At 42.7% G+C, this 22737-nt stretch overlaps 1 protein-coding gene and 1 long non-coding RNA gene across 3 annotated transcripts in view; one reads left to right on the top strand and one right to left on the bottom strand.

Moving 5' to 3' along the window:
• E2F5 (E2F transcription factor 5) overlaps positions 1-22737 on the top strand; it is a 30514-nt gene that overhangs the window by 998 nt on the left and 6779 nt on the right. Inside the window, exons 2-3 of the mRNA XM_070477441.1 lie at positions 21524-21633; positions 22455-22618. Coding sequence (XP_070333542.1) covers positions 21524-21633; positions 22455-22618 — 274 coding nt within the window. The remainder of the gene's footprint in view (positions 1-21523; positions 21634-22454; positions 22619-22737) is intronic.
• LOC110131742 (uncharacterized) lies at positions 1892-22460 on the bottom strand. Of its 2 annotated transcripts, none has more exons than XR_002312260.2 (3): positions 17030-17188; positions 16553-16775; positions 1892-6914 (listed from the first exon to the last, which is right to left on the bottom strand). It is a non-coding gene; the product is annotated as an uncharacterized lncRNA (long non-coding RNA). The 2 variants fall into 2 exon arrangements; XR_011491551.1 differs by lacking the exon at positions 17030-17188 and adding an exon at positions 22166-22460 and having other exon boundaries at positions 1916-6914.

Raw genomic sequence — 22737 nt, 5'->3', positions numbered from 1 at the left:
CTCTTAATAATAGTAAATAAAAACACTTCTCGCTCTTACACTTCTTTTCATAACCCTGATAACTAAAAGGGATGTTTGATTTGCGACTTAATTTGGTGTCTGATACACATTTATAAAAGTGAGACTTGCCGTCACACGACGAGGGGAAGTTCAGTAACTTCACCAAAAGAGGTGGAAGCGCCTTGTGAACTCTCCGGTTTCCTGAGACCGTGTGCTTGGTCTGTTACTACAGTTTCAGAATTTTCAAACAACAACATGCATCAAAAGCTGTTCCGTTAAACAAAGTGACTTAACCGTTCCAGGCCGGATTTGGAAGGATTCCACAGCGCTGAGGAGCAAGAGAATGTGATCATTTGAATTAAAATTCAGCCAGCACACCCAGTTTAAGTAGAACTAAAGCTTTAAGAACAAACGAATATTACTAATGAGTCAGTAAGCATCGCAGGCTTTTCTAGGCTTTACTCCTGAATCTGGTCTGACACGGGCGATTGGTCCTAGCCCCTAAGGGAGTGCTGGAAAACCTTACCTCCCTTGAAGGCTGCAGTTATCAAGGCTGTGCTGAAAGTAGGCTGCAGCATCTGAGCAGAGAGGGTCTTCTAGTTCTCCCTGACCTGAAACTCCAAAAAAGAGGCCAACTTGATGGCCCCTGCTAGGAGCCCTCCTCTCAGGTTATCCCAGGAGCTGAGGTGTGTCTTGGAATGTCCTCTCTATCTCCTGGGTGTAGTAGGTGTTCAGTAAGTGATTGTTGAGTTATCTGAATTGTTCTACTTTATACAAACAAGGCATGATGCACAAATTTTGCATTTCTGGAGGTGATTTATAGTCTTTTCTTTTGGAAGTGTTATGCCTAGAATTTTCCCACACCTTTGGAAATTCTGGTCCTTTTCTTCCCCACCGTCCCCCCACCCACAGCTCTTTCCTCCATAGCTCTGTCCCTCCCTCAAAGTGGTTTATGGCATATATAATAGTATTTAAATTGTTATGAACTAAATTGGATTCTGTTTAATAAAGAATTTCACAGGAAGTCATGAGGTCATTGGTGAAAGCCAGGGATGTTACACAACACAGCTTGCAAACTGCTATTCACAATCTAGAAATTCAGTTGTAGCCTGTGCCTTCAGTAGGGAATCAGGAAAATTTGGGGTTTTCCAGATGAAACTGAGCTCTGAGGGCTGACTGTGAGGGCTTCTACAACTTCCTTGGAATAGGATGGAACTTTGCCCTTGCTTTTCCCTCAATTCTTTGTGGTCTTCCTGTTTCAGCGGTGGTCAGATTTCGCTGTCCAGAAGTCAGAAAGGCAGTGAGCGGGAAGTGGAGTTTTAGTATTTCATAACAACTTTGTTTCATTCATCCTGAAACTTTCCTAAAAGTTCAAAGGTTTCTGCAGTAACAGTAGGTCTCAGTATATTAATGACTTTTTACTTGTAGAAAGCAATTTGAAAAAACAGTATTCTTTTTTACATATATATGAATATGTTTGTAAACTTCATTTATTTACATTTACTTATATATGTGTAAAATCTTATATTATAAAAATCTTATATTGAAATCTTTCCAATGATGTTTCTTACTGTGCACCATTGTAAAAGCTCATAACGACTTTTGATGATACATGTTGAAGATGGATTGACTTTGATAAGTTTCTCTAATTTGAAAATAGTTATAAAATCATTATCTTATATTCTTAATTGGGAGTAGTGTATTTCTTCCATTCTTGGGGGTGGTCTATTTCAACCTTATACACTTGATATTTTTTAAGAGCAATTAATGAAAGATTTCTGTGAATATCATGACTATAAAAAATAATATTAATCATCACATCCAAGTGTCTTAGATATCCATAAAATATCCACACCACGTAGATGCTGTTTCTTTCCTAACTTAGGACATATACTACTGAAGAATAAGAACATAATGCTGTATCTTAGTGATGCCTTTCTTCTTAGTAATTTAACTAATTGAGGACATAGCTTAACAAAGCAAACACATTCTAATAAAGCTATTCTAGTATAATTTAACCATAAGGAGGGAATGGAAACACCTTCCAAATAGTTTAAGATATTTTTATTCAATATCTTCCTCCTACACCCCCACCATATAGCCTCCTTTACAACAGTGGGAGTGGGGTAGTTATTCTCTCTTTATTCCAGTGAGATGACAAGTTACGTCATGGTCCTATCCATTTATGTGGTTTGTCAATTTATGCTGTTAGTAGTTGGCATTTATTGCAAGCTTAGTACGTGCCAGGCATTTTACATATATTAACTAATGTTATCCTCCTAACTTTAGAAATTTGGGCTTATCATCCCCAATTCACAGATGAGAAAACTGGTAGGTTATGCAACTTGCCTAATGTCACACAGTAGAAAGTGACAGCTGTGACTTGAAACTAGACCATTTTTTCTTATTTTCTATGCTATACTGCCTTTCAGTATTCCTAAAAAAGTTAATTTCTTATTAAGTTTTTCATCTGTATAAGGGCATGGAATCTTTCTTGAAAGAAAAATGCATGATTATTTTTATTATACCTCTACTCATGATAGAACAGAAAGTATTAATCTCCTGCATTGAAAATGAAGATATTGATGACAAATTCCATAATATTTCATAAATTAAACTAGTTCTATTTTTCTAGAACTAAGAATTTAAGTTAGGATAATTATGACTGTCTATATATTTTTTTGAAAATTCCTATTATAACTAGGTTTTTATATTTGCCATTTTGATGCCATAATCAACTTTATAAAGTATGCTCGATTCCTTATCTTTTATTATAATTGTTCAAGCTATCAATTGCCTGAATGATACCTGGATTCATAGGATAAAATATTTATGGTGTTTCTTATCTCACAGGTCCTTGACTCACACTCATTTATGATTAGCTGATTAATACATATCCTGCAAGAAATACATGATTTACTCTGAAGCCTTAGTTTGTGATATTGAGCAAAGATATGATGTTACAGAATAAAGCAAGGATTATCCTAAGGAGAGGGATTTAGGTGGAACAGCCATTACTTTAGTACATGCTTAAATCTTCACAGGACAATTTCACTTGTGAGTATATACCCCAAATAATTGAAAACAGGGTCTTGAACAGATACCAGTATACCTGTGTCCTTAGCAGCATAATTCACAATAGCCAAAATGTGGACACAACCCAAGGGTCCATCCACAAATGAATTAAATAAGCAAAATGTGACATATATGTATAATGAAAGGTTATGCGACCTTAAAAAGGAAGGAATTTCTGACACATGCATAGGTGAACCTTTAATACCTTAGCTAGTCACACAAAGACGAATGCTGTATGATTCCACTTACATGAAGTAACCGGAGTAGTCAGGTTCATAGAGACAGAAAGCAGAGGAGTTGTTGCTGGGGGAGGGGAGAATGGGAAGTTGTTGCTTCGTGGGTGTTTTGGGGCTCAGTTGTGCTCCCTCAAAATCCCTATGTAAAAGTCTTCACCCCGGGTACATTAGAATGTGACTGTATTTGGAGACAAGGCCTTCAAAGAGATGATTCAGTTAAAACGAGGCCATTAGAGTGAGCGAAGGCAGTCTGACTGGTGTCGTGTGAAGACACCAGAAGAGGCAGGCTGGACCCGTGGGCAGCGGGGATGCCCACACAGAGGGCAGCACGGGTGAGGACAGGTGAGGGCCACTGTCTACAAGCTGAGGAGAGGATGTCAGAAGAGATCAAGCCCGCCCACGCCATGATCTTGGACTTCAAGCCTCCAGGACTGAGACAAAATAAATTTCTCGTGTTTGAACCACCCAGTCTGTGGTATTTTCACTATGCAGCCCTAGCAAACTAGTACTGTGGGTATAGAGTTTCAGTTGTGCAACCTGAGAAGAATTCTGGAGAATTGGTTGCACAGCAGTGTGAAGGTACTTAAAACTACTGAACTGTACACTTAAAAAAGGGTTAAGATGCCAATTTTATATATGTGTACTTTACTGCAGTTAAAAAAAGGTAAAACAATAATGCAGTACCACTGTGTACCTAATAGAATGGCAGAAATCCAAAACACTAATACCACCAAATGCTGGCAAGAACGTGGAGCAGTAGGAACTTTCATTTGGTGTCAGAGGGAATGCAAAATGTTAGAAATTTCTTACCAAACTGAACATACTTTTACCATACAATCCAGCTATCACACTACTTGGTATTTATGCAAAGGAGTGGAAAACTTATGTTCGCAAAGAAATCTGCACATGGGTGTTTATAGCAGCTTCATTCATAATTGCCAAAACTGGGAAGCAGTCAAGATGTCCTTGCGTAGGTGAACTAATGAATAAACTGTGGTACATCCAGACAACAGAATAGTATTCAGTGCTGGAAAACAATGAGTTATGACCATGAAAAAACATGGAGGAACCTTAAATGCATATTACGAAGTGAGAGTAGCCAATCTGAAAAGGCTGCCCTATAAGACTCCTACCATATAAGGGTCTGGAAAAGCCAAAACTATGGAGACAGGAAGACCTGGGGTTCAGGGAGCGAGATGAACAGGTGGAACACAGGACTTTCTGGGCAGTGAGACTGGTGTCCTGTACCCACAGAAGGCACCACACCAACAGGACCCTGACGGGAGCTGTGGATTTGGGTCATTGTGATGGGTCAGAGTGGGCTCATCAGTTGGGACGCACCACTCTGGGGAGGATGTGGATCACGGAGGAGGTTCTGCATGTGTGGGGGCAGGAAGCATACGGGAGATGTCTGTTTTACACAGTTCTGCCATGAGCCTCAAGCTACTTTAAAAAATATATTCAAATGCATATGTGAAGCTTCTCTGGATACATCTGTTCGAGGGTCTGATTATTAAACACCTGTTGAATACAAGATGCATGACCAGATGGGAAAAGGGAGTCCTTAGGAGACTAAAGCTCTGCAGCGCTAATACACACGGTTACTAACAGCTAATGCTAAGTGAGTGGCACTAGGCCAGCTGCTTTACTTTTAACAGCACATTTCATCCTTGTAACAAAACTGTAAATGAGTTAGTATACTTTCATTTTGCTCATTAGGAGATTGAGGTTTAATGAGGTTAATGGGCTACAGCCAGTATCCGCAGAAAAGGAGGTAAGAAGCCAAATAATCTGATGTCAGAACTGATGCCATGTTAAGTAAAGTACCTGCCTACCTCCAAAGTTTTGGTATAATATGAAGAATGACTTTTCTAGAGAACAAGAAAATAAAAAAGAAACCGACCATCTCATTTTCCAGTTCTGGACCAGCTTATAGCTAAAAGAGTACTAATGAGTTCTTGGTCTTGATTCTGCTACTTGTCAGCAGTGTGTCTTGGCTAGGTCCCATGTCCTTTCTGTTTTATCATTAAGGTGGAAGGGGGAAGAAGAGATGAGCCATCCTCAGTGGTGGCAGTAGTTGTGAACTGAGACACACCAGGCAGATTTTATTTTTGTGCAAAACTACAGTCCCTCCTCCCCAGTGCTTCAAGAAAACTGGTGGCCTTGAAAGGGATTATACTGACTTTCTCAGTGTGCAGACCAAAGGTCAAATGTATCAGCCTCTCCTGAATTTTTAAAGATAATAGATTCTAACATCAGACCTGGGAAATCAGGTTCTATAGCGCTAGAGAAGGAGCCTAGGAATTGGCATTTTTACATAGATACCCCCAGGTAGTTTTGATATATTCTGACATCTGAGAACTATGGAATGAAGTCTCATTCCTCTTCTTTTCTGCCTTATTCATGAATCAAAAAGCACTGTTCTGGTAGTAGAAGGAGTTAATGTTGGAACAGAATTGACCCTTTAGGAGCTCACTAAGACTGATGAGAGCTACTCTTGGAGAAATGTTGGAGGCTATGGATGGAAGAAATTCCTCTTTTATATGCTCTGAAATAGTCTCTGCTTATGTCCGAATAGCAGTATAATATGGCCAGGTTTGATCCCTGGGTCAGGAAGATCCCCTGGAGGAGGGCATAGCAACCCACTGCAGTATCTTGCCTGAAGAATCCCATGGAGGAGGAGCCTGGAGGGCTGTAGTCCAAAGGGTCGCAAAGTCGACTGAAGCGACTGATCACGCACACATATATGGTGTTTAAATCTTAATCAAGGGACCTAATTTCTAGTTGAAATTAGTAAGCTTTGAGAGTCATTTCTTTAATGGAATAAATTAAAATGTACTTTTACAGTAAAATTACATTTTATTTTACTTACTGGGGAATAGGAAAATTATAAGATTTAAAATTTTATATTGTTAAAAAGAACAAGATTGGCATAATTGCAGCTAATCATCATTTGTGTTCCAGGGGACTGAGCAGTGAATGAAAGGATGCTCAAGATGATGCAGGGGCCTCCATTGCTGGGAGAGTCTTCCCTTGACTGGGAACTGTGTAGGCACAACTGGAGACATGTTAGGTATATTCTCATCTAGGGGAAGAGCACGGAGGATTTAGTTGAGACCCTCAGTTAACAGAGATTTCATTAGCAGAGTGCCCAAGTATTGAGCTTTTGTTAATTTGATGCATCATTTTGCTTATCTTGTTAAATTTTTAAAGGTAGCGTTGCTGTTGTTCAGTCTCTAAGTTGTGTCCAACTCTTTTGTGGCCCCATAGACTAGTCTGCAGTCCACTGGGCTCCTCTGTCCATGGGATTTTCCAGGCAAGAATACTGGAGTGGGTTACCATTTCCTTCTTCAAAAGGTAACTTTAACAGACTAGAGACACACTAGCTAGAGAATTACTAGCTTACTTACAGGGGAAAAAATAACAGAAAGCTTAACAAATCTGTGAAAAGGATCAAAAGATAAAATGCATGAAAGCATAATACACAGAAAACATCAAATGAGTAATAATTCAAACCTACTAGTTTCTCCAGTATGTGAATGTATCCAATTCCTTTCTTCTTAGTAAGGTGGTTTAGTTGGGAAAAATTCAGGCATCTGTTGTCTACAAGAAAAGCACCAACATAGGAAAGGAATCAAAAATTTTGAATTATAGTATACCAGGCAAAGAGAAATCAGGAGTAAAAGTACTAATTTCCAGAGAAAGTCTACCTTAATATCAGTTGCACTCAATGGTATAAACTGATAGAGATCATAATCCAAAGGTGAATCGTGAAAGTCATTGTTTAAATAGTGCATAGCAACATGGATTACACGTACATTTGTCTGGACATGTGTTCTACATTATTCTTTAGTATGGTACATTTGGGTGTGATAAATATTTCTTATAAGTACATTTCTTTTAGATTTTGCCATTTAAGACTGAATTTCCCCAATTATTAGTTCATGGATCTCCCTTTCTGTCTTAAACTTGATATGTTTGTACAAGAGAGGTTTACCTTTTTTTTAAGTTAAAGTATATCTAAAGGCAAAATGACAGGATACTGAAAGAGAAATTCCCCAGGTCGGTAGGTGCCCAATATGCTACTGGAGATGAGTGGAGAAATAACTCCATAAAGAATGAAGGGATGGAGCCAAAGCAAAAACAATACCCAGTTGTGGATGTGACTGGTGATAGAAGCAATATTCGATGCTGTAAAGAGCAATATTGCATAGGAACCTGGATTGTTAGGTCCATGAATCAAGGCAAATTAGAAGTAGTCAAACAGATGGCAAGAGTGAATGTCGACATTCTAGGAATCAGCGAACTAAAATGGACTGGAATGGGTGAATTAACTCAGATGACCATTATGTCTACTACTGTGAGCAGGAATCCCTTAGAAGAAATGGAGTAGCCATCATGGTCAACAGAAGAGTCCGAAATGCAGTACTTGGATGCAATCTCAAAAACGGCAGAATGATCTCTGTTCGTTTCCAAGGCAAACCATTCAATATCACAGTAATCCAAGCCTATGCCCCAACCAGTAACGCTGAAGAAGCTGAAGTTGAACAGTGCTATGAAGACCTACAAGCTAGAACTAACACCCAAAAAAGATGTCCTTTTCATTATAGGGGACTGGAATGCAAAAGTTGGAAGGCAAGAAACACCTGGAGTAACAGGCAAATTTGGCCTTGGAGTATGGAATGAAGCAGGGCAAAGGCTAATAGAGTTTTGCCAAGAGAATGCACTGGTCATAGCAAACACCCTCTTCCAACAACACAAGAGAAGACGCTACACATGGACATCACCAGAGGGTCAACACCGAAATCAGATTGATTATATTCTTTGCAGCAAAGATGGATAAGCTCTGTACAGTCAGCAAAAACAAGACCAGGAGCTGACTGTGGCTCAGATCATGAACTCGTTATTGCCAAATTCAGACTGAAATTGAAGAAAGTAGGGAAAACCACTAGACCATTCAGGTATGACCTAAATCAAATCTCTTATGACTATACAGTGGAAGTGAGAAATAGACTTAAGGGACTAGATCTGATAGAGTGCCTGATGAACTATGGATGGAGGTTCGTGACATTGTACAGGAGACGGGGATCAAGACCATCCCCATGGAAAAGAAATGCAAAAAGGCAAAATGGTTGTCTGAGTAGGCCTTACAAATACCAGAGAAAAGAAGAGAAGTGAAAAGCAAAGGAGAAAAGGAAAGATACTCCCATTTGAATGCAAACTTCCAAAGAATAGCAAGGAGAGATAAGAAAGCCTTCCTCAGTGATCAGTGCAAAGAAATAGAGGAAAACAACAGAATGGGAAAGACTAGAGATCTCTTCATGAAAATTAGAGATACCAAGGGAACATTTCATGCAAAGGTGGGTTTGATAAAGGACAGAAATGGTATGGACCTAACAGAAGCAGAAGATATTAAGAAGAGGTGGCAAGAATACACAGAAGAACTGTACAAAAAAGATCTTCACAACCCAGATAATCACAATGGTATGATCACTCACCTAGAGCCAGACATCCCGGAATGTGAAGTCAAGTGGGCCTTAGGAAGCATCACTATAAACAAAGCTAGTGAAAAAAAAAAAAAAAAACAAAGCTAGTGGAGGTGATGGAATTCCGGTTGAGCTGTTTCAAATCCTGAAAGATGATGCTGTGAAAGTGCTACACTCAATATGCCAGCAAATTTGGAAAACTCAGTAGTGGCCAGAGGACTAGAAAAGGTCAGTTTTCATTCCAATCCCAAAGAAAGGCAAGGCCAAAGAATGCTCAAACTACCGCACAATTGCACTCATCTCATGCTAGTAAAGTAATGCTCAAAATTCTCCAAGCCAGGCTTCAGCAATACATGAGCCGTGAACGTCCAGATGTTCAAGCTGTATTTAGAAAAGGCAGAGGAACCAGCGATCAAATTGCCAACATCCTCTGGATCATCGAAAAAGCAAGAGAGTTCCAGAAAAACATCTATTTCTGCTTTATTGACTATGCCAAAGCCTTTGTGTGGATCACAATATACTGTGGAAAATTCTGAAAGAATTGATGCTTTTGAACTGTGGTGTTGGCAAGACTCTTGAGAGTCCCTTGAACTGCAAGGAGATCCAACCAGTCCATCCTAAAGGAAATCTGTCCTGAGTGTTCATTGGAAGGACTGATGCTGAAACTGAAACTCCAATACTTTGGCCACCTCATGCGAAGAGCTGACTCACTGGAAAAGACCTGGATGCTGGGAGGGATTGGGGGCAGGAGGAGAAGGGGACGACAGAGGATGAGATGGCTGGATGGCATCACCAACTTGATGGACATGAGTTTGAGTAAACTCCGGGAGTTGGTGATGGACAGGGAGGCCTGGTGTGCTGCGGTTCATGGGGTATCAAAGAGTCGGACACGACTGAGCGACTGAACTGACTGACTGACTGATATCTTGAAATAGCATACAAATAGTAGAAAACTTGGGAAAAAATGAATATAGTCCGGAATAAAAACTACCCAGTACACCACTACCCCGAGAGCGACTATTTTCAATTTTCAGTATTTCCCCAATTTGTTAACCTTTTTATAGCTAAGGTGATAACTTTTATTTTCTCAAATCGCAAACATAAATTTTAAGAGCCTCAATTTAGAGCTAGCCTCAAAAACTTACCATTCTTACAGGTAGGTGTATGTAAGTTGATTCTAGGTTTTTCCATTTCATTCAGTAAACACGAGTTAACCAGTGTGCACCCTGGCCCCTTCCTTAGTAGCTTGGAACTTATAGCTGAGGGGCAGAGGGAGGGAGACGGGAGCTGGACCCTTCTCAGGGCTCAGAGGGGTATGGACCCGCTGAGCCCGGGGGGCTTCTACGGGAGAGCCGCATTACTCCAGGGGGCAGTGAGGGGCGAGCCAGCTCCACGGGCCTCAGAGACTCCGGTGCTGTTCTCATGTATGAAGTGGGAGCATTTAAGGTCAGGTGGTTCTCAGAGCAGCACCCAGCGCCTCCAGGACCCCGGCCCCTTGGGGCGTCCTTCCCCCACCTCTTCAGCACCTGGCCCTCCAGCCACAGTCCTGGGGCCTCCCTCGCCCTCTGCTTCTGCCCTAGGGCTGCGGGTGCGGGCTTTCCCTTCTGCCTGAAGCAAATGTTTGCACACACATAGACTGTCACCCCCCCCACTTTGCTTTTGCCTGAAGCGCATGTATACACATACACCCGTTCCCTTCTGCCTGGAGCGCATTTTCACACACACACACACACACACACTGCCCCCACACCCCCACCCCCCACTGGCCGATTCTCTAAACCCTGTGGTCTCAGTGTAAATGTTTTCTTAGATGCAGTGATAGACAGAGTATGACTCCTGAAAGATACCCATGGCCTCATGCCTGCGACCTGTGACTGTGGTGTGTGCTCAGCCGCTTCAGTCGTGTCTGACTCTGCAACCCTATGGACTGTAGCTGCCAGGCACCTCTGTCCATGGGGTTTCCCAGGCGAGAATACTGGAGTGGGGTGCCATTTCCTTCTCCACAGGATCTTCCCAACCCAGGGATCAAACCCACACCTCTTATGTCTCTTGCATTGGCAGACGGATTCTTTACCGCTGAGCCACCAGGGAAGCCCCATGAATCTGTTCAGTTAAGGGAAATTAAAGTTGCTGATCAGCTGGTAGTATTAAGACGAGGGAATTTTCCTGAATTATGCAGTTGAGCCCCCTGATAATTACAAGGGTCTTTAAAAGTGGAAGAGAGAGCCAGAGAGATGGCAGCGTGGAGACAAGTCGCCTGACCGTTGCTGCAGGACAGAGGGAAGTGAAGTCACTCGGTCATGTCTGACTCTGTGACCCCACGGACTGAGCGGGGTGCCATTGCCTTCTCCAGGGGATCTTCCCGACCCAGGGATTGAACCCTAGTCTCCTGCACTGCAGGCAGACGCTTCACCGCCTGAGCCCCCAGGGAAGCCCTGGAGGAGAGAAGCCACTGGCCAAGGAGTGCCTCCGACTCTGGAAGCCGAGATGGGGTCTGCGCTAGAGCACCCCGAAGGAGCACAGCCTCACCATATCTCGGGCTCAGGGAGGCATGATTTACAGACCTGTAAGATAGTACATCTGCGTTGGGTTAAGTCCCTAAATTTGTGGTGATTTGGACAGCAGAAATAGGAGACTGGCTCAGATGCAGTTTCTGACTCTTCTCCCTTAATGTAAAGTACCTGAATTGGGTTCCCGTTTATTCTCTTTCTCAGCTACCTGTTCTTTTTCTTAATACCCTTTATCACAAATGGGGTTGATTCTTCCTTTATTTGCCTGTGGTTCCCCTCTAGACCAAGTGCTCTGTGAGGCGCGGGTCTGTGTACACACAGTACCAGTACACACAGTACGTGGACTGATCCAGCCAGTCTGTCATCAGCTTCCAACAAACAGAATGGATGTGATCAAGTTTGAGTTAGATGGCAAGGCATTCCCAGCAAGGCAGCAAATGCCAGAGGCCAGAGAAAGAGATGGTACATTTCAGAAGCTATAAATCAGATGACTGTTGCATTTAGAGAATATGGTTGTCATTTAGGCATGATTATAGGCCTGAACTAAGGTACAAGCAGTGGAAATATAAAGAAACGGAGAAATGTTTCATCGTAGAAGGGACAGAACTTGGATGCTGAGTCTAGGCAGCAGATTGCCGAGTAATGCCATGGTCAGCTGAGTGGATGGTGGTGATTTTCACTTAGACTATACAAAAAAGAGAAAAGGAATTTGGAGGAAAGGAAAGTTCAGTTCTAGACATGTGTGAGATGCCTACAGGCCATCCTTGAGTGGCTATTTGGCGACCTGTGGGATTTATGAATCTGGAGCCCAGGAGGAGACCAGGGTTGCCAGTTTGATTTGGAAATGATTGGTTTATGAGGTTTAGAGTGGACAGAGGACTAAGCAGAATTGTGGCAAACACTCACAGCCCAGGAGCAGCGGAGAAAAGGAGACTTGAGAGGAAACAGCCTAAGACCGAGGAGGAAGAAACCTATGGACCGGTGGCAGCAAGGCCAGGGATAGTGTTTGAGGAGGGAGGGAACCAGTCAGGTGCTTCGGGGGGTACAAGACTTTGTAGTATCCCTTGGATTTAGCAACAGACATGCAGGAAACATTTTTGGCATTTAGACATTTTGAATGATCTCTGCTTCTGATAATCTAAACAATGACTAGATCAAAGAATATTAAAAATGCAAAAAACTTTGATGGCTGTTGCCAAACTGCTTTACAAAAAAGTGGTCCTTATACTCCACTCGAAGCGTATAGTCATGACTAGGAACCCTCACCACATCAGGAACAGCCCAGTGGCTGAAAGGTCTGCCTGCCTGCTTAGGCGCTCAGTCGTGTCCCGACTCTGTGCGATCCTATGGGCTGCAGCCCGCCAGGCTCCTCTGTCCGTGGGGATTCTCCAGGCACGAATACTGGAGTGGGTTGCCATGCCCTCCTCCAGGGGATCTTCCCAACCCAGGGATCAAACCCAGGTCTCCTGCACTGCAGGTGGATTCTTTACCATCTGAGCCACCAGGGAAGCCTACATCCTGACTTTATTTACCATGTTCAGTGGCCTTGTGCAAGTTACTGAGTTTACTTTCTGCTTTTACAAAAATGGTAACAATGGTTGTTATTATAGGAGTGGCTAAAGGGAGTTCCTGCTTTTAAAACACTGAAAGTACCCGGCACATTCTAATTGCTGTTTCCAAGTAGATAACTGGGTATTCTGATGTTTTCATATTCTGGAGATTTGAAAGGTGATGAATAATATCTCTGCTTTTTTTTTTTTTTTGGTCAGCTTTATAAAGGTATGATTTCCACCCATTCAGTTTGGTTCAGTCGCTCCGTCGTCTCCGACTCTTTGCTCCCATTCTAAGTGTACAATACAATGAGTCTGACAAATGCTTGTACCTGTAACCTCCACCACAACCAGGTGTAGAGCATGTCCATCACCCCAAACAACTCCCTTTTGCCTTCTCCCAGCCACACCCCGACCTCCGCACCCCACTAATGACCATCGCTCCGTCTTCTTTTCCATGGACTAAAACAGCTTTCTGGGAGTGCACTCACACAGAATGCACTCCGGCTTGAGCTGCTTTCCCTCATCAGGACGTTTTGGAGACTCACACCTGCTGTTACCTGTATCCGTAGTTCATTTCTTTCTGTCCCTGATTGGTATTCCGTTTTGTGCCTGTACTTCACTTTGCTTACCCATTCACCTGCTGCCCCCAATTTTGGGCTTTTATTCAGGTTCAAGTCTGTGTAGAGGTGTATTTTCATTGTTTCAATTTGCATTTCTTTATTCTTTTGTTGACTCTTTAAAAGTTTGAAAACTTTTTTAAGGCTATTAATTTTGGGGTGTGAAATGTGTCTTTTGTCTGTTTTAATTTGTGGTTTTAATGCTTTCTTATATGTTAGTTTTAATTATTGAAATACTCAAATCTTTATCTTTTCATTTTAATTTCTTCTGTAGATTTGACATTTAGAAGTTTTCGATGAAGGATATTTTTGACATTTTGATGCGCGCGTGTGTGTGTGTGTGTGTGTGTGTGTTTGAGACAGATCCCCAGTTATTTGGGGGTGGGGGTTAATCTGTCTTCAGAATAGGCTGCCAGTCACAGTTGTGAAGGAAACTGACATGAAAATGGAGTGTAACTCAGCCATTGATCACATGCACTGTAATCCCTTTGAGATTTTTAGGTTCATTTTAAAATCCAACTAGTGTATCCTTGAATGTGACAAGTCCAGGTATTCTGAAACCATTGTTTATCCTTTAGATAATAAGACTTTTGTCCATAGCAGGAGTTTTCTGATTAGCTAAGGGTTTATGTCTATTAATGACATTTCTTATAGAAGAACATTTAACCATTTTGGTTTGAAAAATTTCCAAAACCATTACATGTCTGTTTAAAACTAAAAAGACTGCACTTAGTTTTAGTCTAACTCAGATTAGTCATGATGAATATTATTTTTTGTATCCCTGAGGGGTGATAACCCCAAAGCTTTTCTGAGTATGGTGGATTATTGCTCTGTCCAATGGCTTTGGCTTTGTCTGTGAGTTTTTTATCCTTTCTATAATTTCTGCCACATCTCTTGATTGTTGTTGCGATTCCTCACCAGTGTCATGGAAGGTACTTCAGTTCTCCTACGCACATTGACGTTAAATAGCCCCACTGTTAGGAATCATAGAAGAGGAATACATAAGAGCCAAATGACTGAACTCTTCGAGTAGTAAGACATAGCTTTTTGCATCACTTTTTGCTTCTACAGAAGTCCTTTCTCCTACTTCATTGTGCTTGACTGTGTTCTGAAGTATTAAAGTTGCAGATAAATAAAGATGGTCTTTATGTTCCATGATACATTTTTCAAAGGTCGGTGTTTTCTTACTATAAGTGAGAAACTGGATCAATAATAGTCATAATGGCTAACACGATGTAATACTTGTGCAAGGGAGTCTCCTTAGTGTTTTGGATATACTCATTTACTCTCCACAACATCTTAACTGCTATCTCACAGCCTAGCCCATGTCCTTGACTTCTTCACCACTTCTCTGGTTCCTAACTTCTAACCATTACTTCAGTCACTCAGTCGTGTCTGACTCCTTGCGACCCCATGGACTGCAGCACACCAGGCCTCCCTGTCCATCACCAACTCCCAGAGTTTATTCAAACTCATGTCCATCGAGTCGGTGATGCCATCCAACCATCTCATCCTCTTATCATCCCCTTCTCCTCCCACCTTCAATCTTTCCCAGCATCAGGGTCTTTTCAAATGAGTCAGCTCTTCGCATAAGGTGGCCAGTGTATTGGAATTTCAGCATCAGTCCTTCCAGTGAACACCCAGGACTGATCTCCTTTAGGATGGACTGGTTGGATCTCCTTGCAGTTCAAGGGACTCTCGAGAGTCTTCTCCAACACCGCAGTTCAGAAGCATCAATTCTTCAGCACTCAGCTTTCTTTATAGTCCAACTCTCACATCCATACATGACTAACCATCAGGGTTATAAAAAATGTACAGATGCAGAGCCCGGTGGTAGAATAGCAGATGCTGCTTAGTTTGGTTCCTGGTTTAACAACGTAACGTACATGAGAATTTCAAAGCATGCAGCTGGGGACCCCAGCGAACGATCTCTGGAACTGAGTCTTAGGAGGCTTCTCCTGCTTACATAGGTATTTTATCAACTGTCTTGTTTTCCTTTTGAGAGCTCTTTGGTGACTTGCTAAGACAGTGCAATTAAGCTTCTTTTTAAAGGCTTCTGCAGAGTCTGTTAAAAACGGTTTAAGACTTAGAACAAAGTTAAAGCCTTATGCACTTGAAATATCATTTACAGTAGCAGTTAGTTTGGGGTGGTGAAAGCCCCGCAGACTTTTAAGGAGAGATTCCTTCAGGAAAAGGTTGAAACACTTGCCTGATGCTTAGTGCTGCTTCTGGACAGAGCGGTTTGTATCCTGAAAGTAAGAATGTTATTTTGTGGTGTCTAATTTCCTTACGTGTAACATCTACAGCTGCATTGAAAGCACAAAAACAGCCTCCTCCAGGAACTCTGTCCTTTCTGCCCCCACCTTCAGTAATCTTTTTTCAATCTCTTATAACACTTCACTTTCCAGAACTGTTTCATTTTTTCAGCCTCATTCTGGAAGGTGGTAGCCATAGTCTCAAAGCCTTGAATGTGTTTATAATGTTTTTACTGGTCATCATTTTTAAGCAAGTAAATGCGTACATGGAAATGACGGCCTCTGCTTTCTCAGACCGTTTTGCCCTCAGTGAGGCCACCAGCGGCACCTGAGCTGCCCTTCAGTGCGTCTGCGTACTTGGGAGCTTCTGACTGTCCACCTCCTGTGTTTAGAGTCTTTTAGAATGATAGCCCATGTGGAAATATTTTGCCACAAATTTGTTTCATGAATGTATAATTAATGCCAAATTCCATCTGACTATTCATTAGCCTTCTGAATCTGTTTCCTAAAAAACAGGGAGAATGATACCTACTTTACAAAGCAGTTGTGAGCGTTAAATTAGATAATATCTGTGCAAGATCCTATTACAGAATTATCCCATTACTGGCTTATAAATGGTTCTTCTTAACTGTGGGTTGAAATCAAACATTTTACATCTCAATTATCTTTAGCAGTGTTTGAAATGAGTAATCTTATCATGAGATAAAGCAAAATAACATATTATCGAGCACAGTTGAAAATGAATTTACTCAGGTTTTCAAAAAATTCTCATTAAAATATTTTATAAGCCATCTTCATGCATCACTTGAGGTCCTCCTACCTTATTTTCAGGATCCCATCACTTGTGCATGTTTGTGTGCATGTGTGTATAATTAATTGATGTTTTGTAATTTGATGATTCTGTTGCACAGTTTTGATTTTTGGATCTGGACTTCCTCGCTGTAATTAGTCTATGAAGCACAGTAGCTAAGACATCCAGTGCACGTGTGTCAACAGTTGTGGTCCTGGAAGAGAGTGAAGTTTCTGCTTTGCAGATGGAGAACCTGAAAGACAGTACGTTTCCATAGTTACTGTGTTTATGTCAGCCCCTTTGAACGCAGCGTCAGGCTCCATGGGGATAACATCCTTGAGCAAATGAGCTGCAGCTAATCCTAACCCAAATAAAGCTAGCAGCCATGTCTCGTTAGCACCCCCATCTCTTGTTAGCACCCCCGAGTTAGCACCGGGTCTTACTGGAGTCATCTGCCAAAGTGAAGGGGCGGGGCCAGAACTTTCCTGAAGCCCTGTTTACACTTACGCGTGATCTTTGTCAGCTCTCCGGGTTCTGTTTGACTTAGAAGCATCACACGCTCTTGTTTTGTTCCAACTGTGGATATCGCTTTGTTCACTGGTGGTGGCATTTTTACAAAAAGATGTAATATTTGGAGGGGAGATCTGTGTCTTTCAAAGGCTTCTGTTTGTCCTGAAAAGTCAGGCATCTAGTAGATGCTTCCTTTATGGCTTATGCTCCCCTTATGGTCAGGTGTTATAATAGTAAATGGAAACGTTTAAAGTAAATTTGCTGCATTTGACACATGGGCGTTTATTCAGTGCTACAGCGCAGTGTGGGATGAGGCCGCCCCCATTTTGTTCTCTGCCTGCCCCTCGGCAACATCCGGCGTTCTGCAGGGCCTCAGGGAAATGCCCAGTAATGCCAGTGGCTCCCACTTTAAATTCAGGACCACTGAGTCCAACGGGGCCTTAGTGGGGCCCAGCATTGCTGCTCCACGGCTTACCTCGGCTCTCCTAGACAAGGATCACACTTTCTCGTCTGCCAGCCGCCTCTCTCCTCTCTCTACTGATGAGGAAAAACACCCTGGAGTAACTGACCCCTCACCGTATCGACTGCCTCTCACCTATCTACCGTCGCGCACGCGCGCGTTCGGGCCGGGCTCTGGTTGGCAACGTGCCCTCTTATCTAAGGCCGATCACCTCCGCTCGTCTGGTTACGTCCCCCGCCGCCCACCTTGCGGTTCTCTTTGGTGGTTTTCCATTCTCTCTCCTGCGTCACGAATTATCCCCCTCCCCCTTTGACCAGGTCATTCCTCTCATCATCTTCACGTGTGGAAATCGTTCCATCTTTAAAAGAAAAGAGAGATGGGAAAGAAGAAACTCCCTAGGGAGGCGCCATAGTTTCCTGCAGCCGCTGCCCCACTTCTCTGTTCCTCTTCCCAGTAAATATACTCAGAACAGCTGTCTGCTCCAACTTTCCTTTACTCTATCTCAATCTCTCCAAGAAGGCTTTCGGCTTTTTATCAAAACTGGCTGCAGGGTCGGCATGATGTCTCCATTGTCAAATCCAGGGATGCAGTCTTGCAGAACTGCGTCCCCCTGCCAGCAGCACTTAACACACTGTTTCTTGACTTGGCTTTCAAGACCCCGCTCTACCCACTTTTCTTACTTCAGTGGCAGCCTGCTCCTCATTCCCTGGATCTTAAACACTGCCAAACCCAAGGCTTGGCCCTTAGACGTCTTCCGCGTCTATGCTCACCTCCTAGGCGAATCCAGCGGTGCCAGGCTGTGTCCTAAAATGTCTTTCTTACTGCTGCCTCCTGATACTGTACCTCCACTGGGACTTCTGCCTTAACCCACACACTTCTTATGTCCAGTGGTGGTCTGGATATCTCCCCTGCGGTGTCAAAACGGCCAGAGCAGAATTCCTGATGTCCAGCACCCCGAGCTTGCTCCTCCTGCAGCTTTCCCGTCTCCAGCTGCCCGCGTCAAAAAGGGAAGGGTCGCTGTCAAATCCTTTCTCAGTATCGCCTGCTGCCCGTACCTTCCAAACAGATCCCGGGTGTTACCATTTCTCAGTCCCCACCGCCATCTCTTTAACGGATTGTCACCGCTACCTTCTCACTGGTTTCCTTGCTTCATCCAGAGCAGCCCCGGAGAACCTTTTCAAACGTGGAGCCAAGCTTCCCTGCGCTCAGAGCATTCCAGTGGCTTTCTGTTTCAGCGGGGTAACAGCGGACCTCTTCACTGTGGCCGCACGAAGACCCCTGGCCCCTGCCCTGGCCCCTGCCGCCGCCTCTTCTTTGTCATCTTCGTCTCCCTCTCCCTGTCTCCCCCTCCCTCCTCTCTCCCTGCCCCCGCCTCCCGTCCCGCACTATTCCCTTTCCTCCTCCGCACCTCTTCCAGGCGTCCCCGGGGTCACCGTCTTCAGTTCAGACTCACTCTATCAGGGAGCCCTTCTCTGAACAGTCTGTCAAATACAGTAGTGTCCTACATGCATTCCTTCTAAGATAATACTTATGTTAATACACTATTCACTGCCTCCTCCTTTTGAGGGCAGGGGCATTGTTCTGTCACCACTGTATCCTGAAGACCCAGAACAAGCCTGGCACCCCGTGGGAGCTGAAGAAATGAGTGAAGGGGTTGATGATTCATGGTATGGGTTTATGACTACAAAAGTCTTAAATTACTTAATAAAATTAAGAATTTAATGCAGCTTTTTAAATCACTACATAAAAAATATTATAGGTCTGTATCCATGTAAACTCTTACCCTTGATCCCTGTTTCAACCTCTATTTGATGATGAGGCTGTTACCAACATTTAAGTATAAATTACCTAGAGGACCCTGGGCTGAGATTATCCTGCATAGCCCCCACAATTCAGCCTATGTTATTATCCCATTTTATGAAAAGGAAATGAGGTTTAAAGAGCCTGAAGCCAGCTGAAGACAGGAAGTGGCAGGACTGGTTTGCATCTGGAACTGGTGTGAACTGGTGTGCCCAGCTCCAGAACCAGACTTCAGCTGATGCAGCTGCTAAAATAAAAGCCTCTTGGAGATCCTGTTTAATTTTGGTCATTTCTAGGTTCATATGCGTTAATAGATTTTTTAGAAATGGTATTTCGTTTTGGGAACCAGGGATTCAATTTTGTAATTGTTCAGTTCAGTCGCTCAGTCGTGTCTGACTCCTTGCGAACCCATGAACTGCAGCACACCAGGCTTCCTTGTCCATTACCAACTCCCGGAGCTGTAATTGTTAAGCAGTGATAAATGGAGAAGGGAATGGCAGCCCACTCCAGTCTTCTTGCCTGGGAAATCCCATGGACGGAGGAGCCTGGAGGGCTCAGAGTTGGACATGACTTAGTGCCTGAACAATAACAACAAATCAACTGTAAATGAGATCCTTTTTACAGATTTTGAACTAAACTTGAGATCTCATGGCTCTTTGCCTAGTGACCTAGAATAGCTCTGTGACCTGGTTCATACCTGGTGAGCTGTTGCTAAGGTTGTAACGGCTCTGGTGTGTGAGTCCCTAGCTACGGATGACGCAGAGCTTGGAGTGCTCTGGCTGCTTCTCAAGAGGGAAATGAGACATGAATTCACAACTTAAGATTTTTACACTTAGCTTTGCAGCAGACGATTACTCTTGAGAAAGACAGCCTCCCTCTCAGAACAGAAACTCTGCTGGTAGATGAGACAGGGAGGGAACCGCCGAGTACAGTGAGGAGGGTGTGGGTGAAAGAAACAGTGGCCAGAAGAGATGAGCCAAACTCTAGTCAGAGCTGGGGATTCAAACAGCCTCACACCCTCCTTCCTTCTTTCTCTCTGCCACATCCAGTTGCCCTCTGGTCCGCTCTCCAAGGCTCGAATCCCCTGCTGAAGACCTCAGAGGTTGGCAGCAGGCACTTGGTGTTTCTGGTAATGCAACCACCAGATCTCTTACAGGTTCCAGATGCCTGCGGAGTGAGCCATTGTTGGTCACACTTGCTCCCCATGGAAGGAAACATGATGCTGCCCTGGTTCTGTAGGAGGAACTCTTTTTATATATAGAATGAAGCAGTTAGTGAAGCCCTGGGGTAGCCAGTAACTAGTCATCTGAGACTAAATTCTGTAGATAATGTACTGGATATTGTAAGGACATACATGTGTTTTTTTGTTACTACCATGAATCTTAAAATGTGACTCCACGTTCAAAATAGTCTATTGACTAATCTACTCTGAAAAAAGAGCTTTCAGGTAACCTCTTCTCTGAGGTTCTGTTTATACTAGTGGGGAACAAATGTAAGAAATGTGAGTGAGAACTAATTAGAGGAACTATAAGAGCATTCCTTGATTCATTCATGACATGCATGGTAGCATGAAATATTTTTGTTGGTCTTACCTAACGTAAGTGAAACTACCAAGCTTTTATATTTGCTAATACCACAACCTTGTCAATTTTATGCTTTGTTTTGGGATGGCATGATTCATTCCTCTATTATCATTGAATTTAGAAAATGCAGATTGTGTATTTCAAGGTATTGTACAATGTGTGTATAATTTAGAATTTTCTCCCAAGTATCTTGACTTCACTATTTAAAAATCACTGAGATATAATTTTTCAAAGTTTTAAAAAAAAAAAGTAAGACTGTCTTTAAACAAGACTGTTTATGAACAGAGAAATAAGATAGGAAGTGACAAGGGCAGACAATTAGCAGCGCCTCCTAAGGATTAGCCCATAAGGTGATATGAAGTATTCTCATTGTGTTCTTTTATTTTTGTGGGCTTTGTGTCATGACCTTTTCATTTTTTTTCTCCATTCCAACATCTGCTGGCTTTTAAATGGAATCATTGCTTTGGTATTTTCAGTATCTGAGGGTTGCTTTGCACATACCCTGCTATTGTTCCCAAGCAACTGCCTGGGTCAGATTTAAGACTGGGCGCTCATGCTGTGACCTTAATAACCAAAGCCTTTTTGGCCTTAAAATATGAATCGTAATTTATTTCTTTGTTCACCCCCCCCCCCCCCCCTTTAAAACAGGCTGCAGATACTTTGGCTGTGAGGCAAAAAAGAAGAATTTATGATATCACCAATGTCTTGGAAGGAATTGACTTAATTGAAAAAAAGTCAAAAAATAGTATACAATGGAAGTAAGTTACAAACCGCTCTAGTCTACCTTTTTCTTCTCAATGCTCTGTACACGCTGACCTTTCTGCCATGTGTGTCTCCTGAGTCCTCTGTCCCAGCCGTCTACGCTGGTTACACGGCCCCTCGCGTGTCCCTGGGCACACCTCTGGGCTTCTGTGTCCCTCCTGTGGGACACAGGATGGCCCCTGGCTCACTCCGCCGTTTAATTTGCACTCTCACAGTTCAACTCTTCTCCCTCCAGCTGCTTACTTGGCACACACTGCATCCTGCTTTCTATCATTAATCCTTCTTTGCCTGGGTGTTCTAGGTACTCACCTAATATAAACTCCTTGAAAACAGGAACTGAGTCTCATACATACAAGAATATGTACGTTATAAATAATGATTAGTGGAAATGCATGTTGTCATTTGTTAACTTGTATGTTTGTGACAAACACGTTCTTTTCCACAAACTTGCCCCCCTTATCCTTAGCTTTTCAGTTTATTTTAGCCAAAAATCCCGACAAAACACTAAAAGACTGTAATCTGTCTCACCCGCGTCTCAGTCCACGTAGACGACCAGTGTGGCCGTTCAACTCTGGTATCCTTTGGTGCCTCAGCCACCAGTCGGCCTTCTAGATGACAGAGAACACTAGAACAGATGGAGAACTTTGTAATTCGGGTGTTTGTTTAGACAGTGGTGTGGTGTTTACGTTTTCTAAAGATTTTAATGGTTAAAGATTTTAGAAGCCTGTAAAGATTTTTGTCTTGACTATATTCAGTGAGTTTTACAATTTTTACTATAAAAATTAAGTGGGGATATTAATTTTCCTATGTTTTTAAGAGGTGTAGGTGCTGGCTGTAATACTAAAGAAGTCATAGACAGATTAAGATATCTCAAAGCCGAAATTGAAGATCTAGAACTGAAGGAAAGAGAACTTGATCAGCAGAAGTTGTGGCTACAGCAAAGCATCAAAAATGTGATGGACGACTCCATTAATGATAGATATCCTTTTAAATGAACTATACATAGATGTAATATGTATTTATCTATTCTTTCAGTCTGAACATCAGTTACTTTAGTGTTTTTAAGAGACTTCAGTTTTGCAAGTGATTATAACATTTTA

Source organism: Odocoileus virginianus, chromosome 15 (assembly GCF_023699985.2).
Source record: "Odocoileus virginianus isolate 20LAN1187 ecotype Illinois chromosome 15, Ovbor_1.2, whole genome shotgun sequence".
In the NCBI taxonomy this organism is placed as follows: domain Eukaryota; kingdom Metazoa; phylum Chordata; class Mammalia; order Artiodactyla; family Cervidae; genus Odocoileus; species Odocoileus virginianus.
This window is presented reverse-complemented; position numbering and strand designations above follow the sequence as displayed.